The sequence below is a fragment of the Alosa alosa genome, chromosome 17 (genome assembly GCF_017589495.1).
Source record: "Alosa alosa isolate M-15738 ecotype Scorff River chromosome 17, AALO_Geno_1.1, whole genome shotgun sequence".
Lineage (NCBI taxonomy): Eukaryota > Metazoa > Chordata > Actinopteri > Clupeiformes > Clupeidae > Alosa > Alosa alosa.
The window spans coordinates 9,162,836-9,176,034 of NC_063205.1; the positions used below are offsets into that span (position 1 = coordinate 9,162,836).

The following is a 13,199-nucleotide window of genomic DNA, read 5'->3' on the forward strand; positions in this document are numbered from 1 at the left end:
TGATCTACTTTTGCACACAGCCTCACAAGACCTGGTGCTAGGGCTCAGTTGTGTTTCTAAGGGATACCAAGTGACCCAGAGGGCTGAAATGTGGTCAGTTCAGAGATGCCTGTAATCTGGCAGAAAGAAACAGTTATTTTGACTGTTTCGTGAGAAAACTACAGGTTCTCAGCTTTCTAAAGAGGTCCAACATTTGATGATAGGCCCCATAAGAGGTGGGAACAATGCCCTTGTAAATAGACACAGTGCAATTTCAGGCAAAAACTTGAAATTTGTATTGAGATCTATGTGGATAATTATATTTTGCACATTGTCAATGCTATGAAATAGCATGCTTTTTGACGTGCTAGCTAGCTCCGCGGATCTCTATTGTAGGCCATTTTCATTGCTAGTGCAAAACTCCACCAATTAACGTACAGTAGGCCTAATTCTGCTCTCAAATTAAAGTGTGAACTTGTATCAATTGTAAATAGAGCCTAGGTCATTTTTACTAAGCAGTATTCCTTTAAGTCTGTGTGTCACAGCAGTGTGAAGCAGGAGTCTATCTTAACATTAAATCCATGTACACCTTAGTGTGCAGTCTGTACACTAAACTGATTTGGAAATTAGATGGTGGTAGTGTAGTTGTTAAGGAGCTTAGTGTGCAGTAGCCTGAAATTTGTGGGTTTGATTCACGGCTTCCACTGTTGTGCCCTTGAGGACTAAACCCCTAGTTTCTCCGGGAACGATGTAATCCCTTGTTGACATAGGCTATGTAGGTGACCATGATTTCTTCAACATTCTAATGTTGTTCCAACAGCTCTGTAACCAATCACTGCCATGAAATCAACAACCAACGGGATATTATTTTGTTTGCTGGGTTGCTACTGCCAAATAGCCTGATGAGCCAGACCCACATCAAGATGTAGGGTCTGGGAACTCACCATTGGCAGCAGGGATGGATTACTGCACGAGCCTACCGGGCCCAGGCCCAGGGGCCCAAGGGGTCAGGGGGCCCTGAAGCCCAAGCCATTGCATGGAATCATTGCCTCAATATCAACAAATCAGGATGTAGGCTATGAATCTGATTGAATTTAGTATTGGCCATCCCCAAAATGCACCAGAATACAGGAAATCACATCAAACAAATAAATACAATTCTGGGGGAGGACCACCCCCTCCCACATATGCAACAATTAGTGGGGGGCCCTTAATACATCTGGGCCCAGGGGTACGTAGTACGTCTAGATTTCTACCAAACATTTTTGGTTCACCTGGCAGGCTAACTTGAGCTTTCACTTCCTTTTGTTGCAAGCCTCCTGAACTGTCATCTCCAACGTGAGGTTGTATGTAGTTACTTGGCTGTGTTAAGACAAGTTTAGCTGTATTACCTGGTCCAATATTGCTAACAGTTAAGTGGATTTTGGGATAAATACAGGGCAGATAGTGCTTTGCATTACCCTTTTATTTGAAGAATACTGTATTTTCTTTCTTTCATATCTTGTAAATAGTCAACTAAGAATCTACCAGAAATAAACCCTATCTTTTGTATTTGTTGTGCTGTGTGTATTTTACCCGGCCACATAGCCTATGCATTGATAAACTGTTTCAAAATATGAAACAGCCCCTGAAAATAATCACATTAGGATATTGTCAAAAGTGAAAGCTGAAAATTGAGTGATACATTTCCACAGTGAATAATGTTTTTTTTTTAAGCATAATAGACCAATAGGCTATTTGAAAAGCAGGCTAATTCTGCATAATATAAAGCCACTTTAAATAATGATAAACTGAAAATGGCTTACAAGAGCAAGTGTTCTTGCTTCTGCATCTTGGTGTTCCATTGATCACTGCACTGAACAATGGGAGCGGAGGGAGTTATTGCTTTCATCTATGTTGCTTTCGCCCTGCTGTCCTGATGATATCAATGCATCATAACTTCATAGTGGCCAATTAAATTGTTTTTGCAAACGCTTCTGTGTGAATATTGATTTAAATAGAAAGTTGAACAGGCCAAGAAACAAAGAATAGATCAAATGAAACACTTTTACCATCATATTATACGAGGCTGGTAAAAAAAAAACAGTATTAGTGAAATATTCAAGTTTTGACTTAGCATAATAAATATCTGATATGATGTAGAGCATGCATTAGCAGTGCCCACAGTTATGGTGCAATTTTACCAGTTCAATGATCAATGACTTATATTTTGAAATATTTTTAAAACATAGTGTAGCTCACAGAAATACACTGTTAACCAGGCGTGTTGTGACAGAGAACCAAAGCCAGCAATTAACCGTGGCTCTGAATTGAATGTGGGCCCCTTTGAACAGCTGAGTACATTAGTCCACAGAAACAACAGTGAGAAACCCATTGATCTCTCGTTCTAATATGATTTCATGCAGGAGATTAGTGACGTGTCCAGAAACCTCATATGGGGAATTTCAAGGCTACAGTATGTAAAACACAATGACCAGACAACTCAACCGAAGGCACAGGTGATGAGGGGAGGAGAAGAAAGCAAACCAGTGATTGCTGAGAATCTCTTATGTCAACTGCAGTAAAAATGGCAACGGTTTAATTTGTCCCTGTACACTGCAGATAAATAGGCTGTCAATTCAGCTGGATAAGGCCAATACCCACTGGCACTGTCTGATGCCAAAGTTTAGAACTCCATTACTTTTAACAGAGCAAAGCCCATTGGCGCCTACTGACACGTGTCAACACCAAAGTTAGAAAATTGGGTTATACTTTACTTGAAGGTATCTACATAAGAGTGACATGACACTGTTATGAACATGTCATAAACGTTTATGATATAACACTTCTGTCACTTGCTTCTGTCAAGTGTCATTCGGATTTTGTCATAACAAGTTAGGGTTAGGGTTAAGGTTAGGATTAGGGTTATGGTTAGGATTATGGTTAGAGGTTACGGTTAGGGGTCATGTGTCATGTGTTCATGACAGTGTCACGTCACTCTTATGTCGATACTGTCAAGTAAAGTGTTGCCCATTATTTATCTCCAGCTGTTCCTTCATTCACTTCACACTTCTTTTTCTGTCCATGACATGCAAACAATTTTTTGCCAGTCACTACATTAAGTGTACGCCTCTGCACTTTGTTCTGTACTTGGATGGACTCCATTTATAGATTAGTGTGTAAACACAGGGTAGGATTAGCAGGCCATGCTCAGACTTTTTGTGTGGGACCACTAGGGTTATGGGATAAACACAGTATGCTCAGTTTTAAATGATGAGTGGAGTTTAGTGTTAATTTCGTCAGACGAGACGAGAGGAAATATGTTCGTCAACGACCTTTTTTTTCATGACTAAGACGAGACGATGACAAGACGGCAGTACTGTCCTGAAACACTGACTAAGACTATCTTAAGATGCATTATTGTTGACGAAAAAAGACGAGACTAAAATGTTTTGCATGAAATAAAAACTAAGATAAAATCTCTCTTAATTTTCGTCTACAAAATGAGAAGACAGAATATCTAGCTGTTACGTTTTCAAAATATTCCGAATGAGTTCAAACGCAACAGCTTTCCTGTAGGCTAGTCTACGTGCTGTTGCTGCAACCCTGTGGCTGCAACACGAAACTACATGGAACAAGAACACTGGAGATTTCTGCCAGAGTTAGCAAACTAACTACCTAAGCTTTATGCCACAATGCTACATACCCAGAAGTTGAAGCTTCTCTCATACAAATTAACATCCACCAGAATGTCCATACGAAAATGTTCATCATGTAATGTCAACTATTTAACTAGTTAGACTGATGATGCAAAGTTTGCTAGCAAGTAAGCTAATATGGAAAGTTCGCTAGCAAGTTAGCTATGGCTAAGATGGAGAGTCTGTTTGGGGAATGTGTTGTGTTTGGTCTACGACAGTGTTTCTCAAACCTTTTCAGTTTCAGGACCACTTAACTAACCCTAGCTAAAAAAAAAAAAAAGATTAGACCTACTTCAACAGTAGCCTATAATTAGTCTACACTATAGGCCTACTCACTGAACCACCTTGCTTATTGTCTTTGCACTTTGCTTATTGTGTGGATTCATACTGTATGATTTAAACTGGCATATCTTACATAGACAGTGTTGCAGAACTGTTTTTACATACAAGTTGGTTCAATATTGCAAACAACTCATCTATATTATATTTTACCACGCCTGCTCATGGACCACTTGGGATAGCTTGCAGACCACCAGTGATTCCCGGACCACACTTTGAGAAACACTGGTCTACGAGTATGACAGTGGTCCAGTCAAATCTTTTACTGTCTATGGTCAAATCCCAGCCGAGCTATAACTGTAGCTCGACTTACCTGTGCATGTAAACATACTGACTGACAAAAAATCAGAATGAGTAATTATAACAGACAAGTAGCCCTGTGGACACACAATATTGTTGGAAAATTGAGATGTGTGAAACACTATTTGACTCAAATGGTAATCAGAAATAATTTGTTATAAAAAAAGACTAAAATGTGTTGACTAAAACTGACTAAGACTAAGATACCTTTAGTTTTCTTTTGACTAAAACTAGACTAAAATGACGAGACTTTTAGTCGACTAAAACTTGACTAACAAAAATGATATTTGAATGACTAAATATGACAAAGACTAAAAAGCACATTTCGTCACAAGACTAAGACTAAGACTAAATTAAAATTAGGTGACAAAATTAACACTAGTGGAGTTTGGTAGGAAAATAGTAGCCTAAGTAAAGCTAAATTACCACTAGAGGTCAGCAACACCATGCAGACTATCTCAGATGACCAATCATTGGCACAATATACTGTAACAATTGAATATTTAATAAACCTTAAAAGTGCTTATACATTCATTGATATGCATTATGGTTTCTTATGAAAATAATAAACAGTAATGCCATTTAACAATAAAGCAATTTAATACACATTAAAACTATTATGATAGCACAAACCAGTTTTGCAGTATTTGCAGTTACAGATACAGTTAAGGTACCATCTTTTGTGTGTAAAATGCCATGGTCAGTCACAGCTACACTGGTTTTAAGCCATCTTAGGTAAAGTATTTACAGTTGACAAAAAATATTCGGTGCACTTGGAGCACCTGTGCTTGTTTAACTTGCCGCAATTCTGCTGTCACAGGCTCAGAGGGCATTCCAAAAGCTCAGCCCAGCTGTTGAGTGCTAGAGATGGACAGGACTCCACTGGCATGTTGTTCTGCCCGAGGCATGCTGACCATACAGCTCCAGAGACCTCCTCACCTGAGTGAGAGGTCTTGTCTGACCGCTTGCTCCAGGTCCAGCAGGGCCTCGGCCCACATGTCTCTCTGGTAGCCTGCTGGCGTGTGCGTGAGCTTCTGCACTGCGTAGACCATGGTCAGCACGGTGCGTTCGAAATCCTCCAGACGGAGAGGGCCGCTGCGATGCTTCAGCTCAGCGATCAGGCGCCGGATCTCTGACAGCTTCCTGGGAAGCACGTCCTTGCAGATAACCTCAAGCGTCTGGACTCGACGCAGTGAGGCCAGCTCCTTATCCACCTCACTGAAGAAACCCTCCTCCTCCTCCAGGTGAAGACCAGACATCAGGATCTAAAGAGGAGTGTCAAAGGTCAACACAGAGTAATGATTTCATATTTTTTCTGAATTGATATAAAGCACCATGTAAGTAAAATAGATTTGAACCCCAACGACCCAAGTGAAGGTATCTAGAAAGTGTAAATACTGTAGCAGTATCTCTCTTAGCAAGTGTAATTAATAATAAAAACGATAATATAAGAGTTTTTTTTTTTCATTTTTCCAATTACTCAGTGACCAGATAGCTGATCTAAGAAGACATGAGTTAGTACGTTTGATCATTCCTCTGACATATTCGAGGATAGGTCTATTGTGTATGAAACACTTCATAATCAAACGATGTAATGGTCATATTTTGTAAACATCACTTACAAAACACGTTATTACTTTGAAAACATATATCAATTCATAATGACATGTAGGCTGCTCAATTTTATATAATTTTTTTTATACGTCAGTCCAGTTTTTCTACTTGGGCATGTCCTTCTTTGCTCACCTAAACTTCTTAATTTTGATGTTTAAAAGCTTGTCATTGGATGTGTGTCTTCTTTTTTTGGAAGGCAGGATGTTTTGCTGCTTCCTCTTGTGCACTTTAGCTCAAAACAGATGATTGACTGGCAAGAATGAAAGAGGTCTGGAGACCATCGTCTGTTGTTCTACTTTGTCTGTTTGATCACCCCACAACTCGGTGTTCTCCCATCCATCACAAGAAACACAACAGACGTTGAAATCACAAAGTGTCATCATCGTAAGCCACAAAGCATTCTTGTGGTTACGGAGCTGCTAGGGATTTAGTGAATTCCTTTAGAAACCAAAGGAGACACAGAGAGAGATGGTGAAGTCGGTTGATGAATGTTTGAGAAAAGAAAATGTTTCACGAAGTGAAACTGCAACCCTGAAGTCCTGTTCCTAGCACTTTGCATCTCCAAGCACTTTGCATCTGTATTCTATACAGTTTTGGTTAGCAACAGAGGCGCATGGCTAGTCACCATGTCAACAGCCTCCAACCAGTTTAAACACCTAGAGGGTTGAACATTTTAAACGCTTGAAATTCTGAATGTTTTGACATTGCTGTGTAATTATTCTCCTAAATTAGGGTTTCTTAATGGGGCCGGTACCGCCCCCCAGGGGGCGTTTTGACAGTGTTGGAGGGCACTGTGAACAAGATAGCAGAGAGGGCCGCTCAGGTACAAATGGGGGGCGTTAATCAAAGTTATACATCACAACTTTTAAGCTTATGACAGAAACAGACGCATCGGGCACGCATTTTCACATCAAAATCTGCCATGAGTTGTTATTGTGGAAAATCGATTAGTCTTCATGCAGGAGTGAGAAAGAGAGAAAGTGAGAAACATAGTGAGAGAAAATGACAGGCAAATCATCGTGATGGGCCTCTCTTTGTGCTATTTTTGCAGATCTACCTATCAGTTGTTTGTTAGGGCGGGCTTTATAGTCTCTCTTTCATTACACAAAATAGGGCCTATGCATAGCCTGCCAAAGCAATATAATTGATGAACGATTCAGGGTTCCAAAAATGAAAATGTAGGCTCATAATCACACAGCACATGCTAAAGTGGATCTCTGCCTATAAGTAAGTAAGTATATACTCTTTTGATCCCGTGAGGGAAATTTGGTCTCTGCATTTATCCCAATCCGTGAATTAGTGAAACACACTCAGCACACACTAATCCCGGCGCAGTGAGCTGCCTGCAACAACAGCGGCGCTCGGGGAGCAGTGAGGGGTTAGGTGCCTTGCTCAAGGGCACTTCAGCCGTGCCTACTGGTCGGGGTTTGAACCGGCAACCCTCCGGTTACAAGTCTGAAGCGCAAACCAATAGGCCACGGCTGCCCCTACAGGAAACAGTTGCATGCTCGCTATAGGCTACTCTACTTCTGCCCTCACAGGTAAATGAAAGCTTGATGCTTGATGAGCGTTGTCACTCGCATATTCACATTCCCCAGCTGGCTTTTTTGAATTCTTTTGTGAAAATGACACATAGGCCTGTGCTCTGGATACATTTGTGAATTTACCTCGGTATAACAGCCTAGCCTACTGATGCCTTGGAAAGTTATTGCTTGTTTACCAGTTATTTCAGTTGACATTATATGTTCCATGATGTGTCGCTGTTTTTCCGTATTAATATTTTCCCGTAAAATATCCAGTATTTTAATACTCTCATAACATTATTCCTAATTTCCTACCACTGGACCTGCTACTCCCTTGATTAAAAAAAACACATTAAAAGGCAACACACTGTAGCCTCCTGATATGTTGCCTAATCTTATTCAAAATATCAACAGAAAACAGAAAGGCCTTTCCTACACCAGAATACATCACTCATATATAATACAGTTACATACCGCTCATAAGCTTCCAACATTCTGACAATCATAGAGATTCGAGGGGCAAGACAATCATGATGTGGTCAGGGGGCGTTTGTTCAAAAAAGGTTAAGAACCACGGTCCTAAATGAATGTAGAAGGAAGAGAGGAAAGAAGAAGAAAGCTTCAACAGCCATGTGCAGTGCTGCTTTGGAAAGACCTCAGGTACCGAGACTACACTCTTAAAACTAATGTGTTGTCCCTATCTGGACACGGATGTGTTAAAACAACACAAGTTATGTTGTTTTCGACACATATTGTGTAACAGATAAAAAAAAAGGAAACAACACAAACTGTGTTGTCCCTATCTGGAAACAGATACAGTATGTTAAAAAACAATGCAAGTTGTGTTGTTTTCAACACATTCGTTTTAAGAGTGTACACAAGAGTGGTGTACTCACAGGTCAATTTGAATCAGTTAATAAGAAAGAATGAAGCACAACAAATATGTGTATTTGAGTGTTGATGGTAACTCTGCATATCCTTATATATGCCATATATGACAAAAGGTTACATATTTTCATCTTTTATTTCTATGAAAAAGTGTTAAAAATGTGTTATTCTAGTTGTGTTTACAACAGAAACTTTGCTCACCTCGTACAGCAAGTTGATGTCCTTTACAGACTTCTGGAAGGTGGGGTTGATGAAAGCTGGCGTCCCTCTCTTCACTCTGTATGCAGATGGGTAGAGGGCTGAGAAGTAGGGAGGGAGAGGAGAAATGCAGGTGAAAAAAAACACATAATGCACAAGGGGTCTGAAAAAAGTCTAATTCATCACCTACCTCTTACTCTAACTCTAAATTATAGCCTGCCACGGGGCACCAGGAATACGGATGATTCATACGGCTGGCTCGCCGGATGACCCCGTGTGCAACACCGGTGAAATCACCTCTAATTGGTAAAGGAGTCCGCATTGCACCACGCAGGCCCCAGGTTTTGGTGGCTCGCCTGTGTGCAGAATAGGCAACTGCTGCCACCATCGTCTCTGCATTAGCAGATCACGACATGAAATTGTGCTGTTTTTGGCTGGTTCGGAGACAGTAACAGGATGTAGCTATACAGAAGGACACCCTATAGACAACACCTACAGAAGAGAACCCTTCCAGAGGTTATGGCCACACTTTCAAAGGTTTCCAGGGTGGGTGTGAGTTGTGATGGAGGCAGATGGGGGGTTAGGGGGCAAAATTTCAAAGTGTCCAGACATATGCACCACAGGTTGGCCATCTGTGATGAGTTGTCGGCCCCTAGTCATATCCTGAGCATGTGACTGGTGAAGCATGTGAAAGCCCTAGTCTTTTACATAGAGTGCTAAACAGAAAAACACATATGCCGCGCCTGGGAACTGCAATAGTGAGGTATGAGATGATTTAAACTCCCTCGACTGAACCTCTGAACCTTTATAGTACATATGCCAATGCAGGTGGAGCAAACATTGAGAATGTGAGACAAGTTTGGTGACAGATCACTGGAATTTCATCACAAACATGTGGCTTGTTGTCAATCATGGCTTTCACAAGACCAGTTGTTCACTGTGTGGCAAATTATTCAAGAGCTCCATGGTGTCTTCTGTGCGTTCCACTAAATCATCTCAGACCTCTGAATCACAAAGACACAAACACACTTACACACAAACGCAAAAATCAACTCACAAGTTCACTCAACCCCAAATAACCGGACATGCCAAAAATGCTCGCTTGAGGAAGGGACAAACAAACACTTTATCATTCGGACAGGGTCTGGACCAGGGTCTGCCAGCACAGTTCAGTTAAGGAACACAGCGTAACTCAAAATGGCTCCAACTAAACGCCATGGGGAAGAGGAGGGATGTTATGAAATGAAATACTCCCTAAAATGGCAAACAACTATGAAGAACTACTGTTCTACCATCTGGTCGTACCCTTGTTAACTGCTTTTTTTTGCTAACATCAACAGACAAATTAGCTTTTACACAGATTATAATCTCACCTCACTGACCTGGTCAATGCACTGAATTTATAAGTAAGTAAAAAAGTAAGTAAACATGTATCTGTATAGTGCATTTTCTTGCACAAAATGACACTGAAAGTGTAAGTACTGTATAACATAGGCCTGAGTTAAATCCCCCAGATTTTCAATCCATTATGAAACAGTCTGACGAAAACAACATTCCTCACAACTAATGATTCAAATATGTTTGTTCTGAAAACATATAGTTCCTCATTGGCTAGATATGTTGCTTTTGATCTTGATGCCGATTCAGTGTGGCAAACACCATAGATGGCCAATTTGACTTGTGTCTTGTCATCATAGACCCTTTAACTCAACTACTCTTGTTCATCCTAAAGTGACATATCGCAGGACTTTACGTTCATAATATACCAATAGAGTGCCAATTTCTATCTCAAATTCATTTTGATGGTACATGGTGATGTAAATAAGAAATCAATAGGCCTACGCCTGGCATTCAGAAACCAGCAGAAAAATATATAAACTTTTAAAGCATACCACCAAAATATATTACAGTACTGGTGATATGCCAAACACAATGCCAGTTGTACTTCTGGAGGCAGTTGTCGGACTGGTCTTGCTGTTAGGTTTACTAGTTTTAGACATGTCAAATCTCTATGTGTAATCTCTGCAGGGTGATAGTATGTACATAACAGTTAGACTATGTAGTTTGTACACTGGACAGAGTAAATGCCTAAATCTGCACATAAAACATATGTATATATTTTCTCTACTTTTTTCTCTACTTTCTCTGTAAGTCATGCAGACTATTAGTCACTGAAATGTTAAATATCTCATTCTTAAACATAACCTAGCCTACAACACACCATCTGTGCAGAGAGCATCTGCTTACGTGGTCTAGGGAAACACCTAAAATAGACCCAAATCGCGAAATAGGCACCAAATCCGATTACATTCCGCAAGAGACCGCAAGCAGTTTTCTCGGGGCCCACGAGTTCATGTATCCAAAACAACTTAACGATGCTCATTTGCAGCCTCGCACATGCCAGATTGCACGGGCAGGTGTTTGATGTTAGGGTGTTTTGGCGCTCATTCGGGCCGCTCACTCCGAGAGTGACGGCTGAGGCTTAATTAACAGACGACATGCCCATCCATCACATTTTTACAGGCGTCACACTCAAAACAGGCAGCAGCACCCTCCATTCAACAGAGCATACTATACCAACTGGTATGCGTCAAAAGTATGCTTATCACTGAGGTAAGTATACGACTGTTTGGGAGGTCCTCTGGAGGAAACTTGTCTGAGATTTTGGCCAGAATAACTTTACATATCTTAAAGCTAATTACAGCACTTGGCTAAGGCCCACTAACTCTTATGTGTTTGGATGGGCATTTTTTTACTTTTAAGAAATATCATTACTTGGCAACTCCCTACATATCGAGAGCCCTTCTGTGTCCTTCCTAAAGAAGGTCCTTGCCTTTAAATGGAAAAAAAAAATGTATTATTCTGGATTAAGCAGGATGAAATGAGTATCCATTTGCTAAAGGAATGGCTCTTGATGTTTTTGGCCCAAACAGGACTTACGTCCCCAGGGATGAATCGTTCCCTGAGTTACTGCGAGCTATTAGGCTATGTGGTATTTAGCATTTCGATCCACTTGAGAATGTTTTTTTCCTATGTAAATCTCAGTGTTTGTCAGAATGTTAATATTTACACCACAACGACACAGTTTTAACTTCTGCTAAAGTCATGACGGTCAAACCACTTTACACAAGTTCACTTGGAAGCCTGTGAAGGCTGTGATGAGTAGACTGACTGCTTTCCAAGGCATTAGAATGGCATATCATCTGTGAGCTACAGTTATTATAACCAATAACACATAGAAGCACCCTTTAAAACTTCCAAAGGCTAACAGGGACATGATTGTGCCTAATTAGTTAAAACAGCAGTTCACGGGAAACTCTTTTTCATAAATTGTTTAGAATTATGACTCAGATCTATGTGCTTCCAACAAGTCTGCCGAGAATTGTTTTTACAGGAGATGTTGAGGATTCCTGGATGGTGTGTCTTCTTACTAATCTGTAGCTGTCCCCGCTGAACACACCCAAACAGTGTACAAATCAAATCAACCAATACTGTTTAGCTAATGTACCATAGATATATCACAACAAGGATTCTGAATAATTTATAATCATTAAGAATAGCTTTGATAATAACTTCATGTTTTTTCACACACCAGGGTTGTGGTCAGGTGTGGATTCTAGGACAGCATTATCAACAACAGGTGTCTTACCTTTGCTCCAGTGCGAAGCAGTGGTCAAGTAGAGATTGCAGTAAAAGACAGAGATGACCAGAAGCCTGACAGGTAGCACCCTGCCCAGCCTGGTCCCCTCCATTCCTCTCTCTCTCCTTGCCTTACTGAGCTCTGGGTTCTGGTTCAGCTTTACAAAGCACTTATGAGGGCCAAAGGTGCTGAACAGCAGCGGCGTGTCAAGCCCTCCAGGAAGACTACAGACAACCTACAGACTCCACCAACTCAGCACAATCTTCTGGCCTTTCTCATTCGGTTTCTCTCTCTTCCTTCCTCCCTCTCTCTCTCTCTCTCTCTCTCTCTCTCTCTCTCTGATACAAACATGCTCACACACACACACACACACGCCTCCTCATGCGTGTGTGTGGAGTTGTGTCTCTGGCTGGTGTCTCGGCTTTCATCTGGAAGTCATCAGGACCCAGGGAGCCGCTCCTCCCGTCCTGGCAGCCCACAGCCGCATCAGCTGCCTCAGAGCCCCTGGCCAGCACTTCAGAAAAAAACAGGTTCTTGAACATGATCACATCTCATTTTAGACATTTGGTCCATGTTTTTATTTATTTATTATTCTTTTTTTTATTATTATTTGAGGTTGAATTGGGACTCTTGGCATGATTACTTGTGTGGTATTATTAGAGTCAATGGGATTGTTGGTAGGCCTATGTCATTTTTTGCCGTATTTGCCACCAGTGTTCTGTTATGGACAAAATATTCCATTGACGTACTGAATTGAAAAAGTCTTAAACATGCTATGCTTCATTGCTTATGTATTTTCCTCTCCTTAGATTCATGATGGCCTTTCTCTCTGAACGTATACCAGCATTCAGCGCTTTCAGCTCTCTGCCAGGGAATATACTGTCTGCTGTGCTGCTGCCATGTTGTGAAGGAATTCTCTCAGCGCTTTGCTTGGCTTGGCATGCACACATAGGCAGCAGACGCGAGCAACTGGAAGAAAATGGAAATAGATTTGGAGTCACATGAGCCTATTCATCAAGCTTTTGTGTTTTCAGAGAGCTT

The 13,199-nt window shown here is 40.9% G+C and overlaps 1 protein-coding gene across 1 annotated transcript; it reads right to left on the minus strand.

Annotated features, from left to right (window-relative positions):
• Positions 1-4,876: 4,876 nt before the first annotated feature.
• Positions 4,877-12,657, minus strand: LOC125310111 (protein FAM180A). The gene is made up of 3 exons (XM_048267269.1): positions 12,168-12,657; positions 8,522-8,619; positions 4,877-5,560 (listed from the first exon to the last, which is right to left on the minus strand). Exons 1-3 carry the CDS (start codon positions 12,268-12,270, stop codon positions 5,231-5,233), a joined length of 531 nt encoding a protein of 176 aa, XP_048123226.1. The 5' UTR covers positions 12,271-12,657; the 3' UTR covers positions 4,877-5,230.
• Positions 12,658-13,199: the final 542 nt, after the last annotated feature.

Excerpts from the sequence above, each read along its gene's own strand:
- LOC125310111 (XM_048267269.1), bottom strand. The coding sequence starts at position 12,270 with ATGGAGGGGACCAGGCTGGGCAGGGTGCTACCTGTCAGGCTTCTGGTC. Across the intron at positions 8,620-12,167 it reads TGCTTCGCACTGGAGCAAAG|CCCTCTACCCATCTGCATAC; the intron begins GTAAGACACCTG and ends CCTACTTCTCAG. Across the intron at positions 5,561-8,521 it reads ACATCAACTTGCTGTACGAG|ATCCTGATGTCTGGTCTTCA; the intron begins GTGAGCAAAGTT and ends ACTCCTCTTTAG.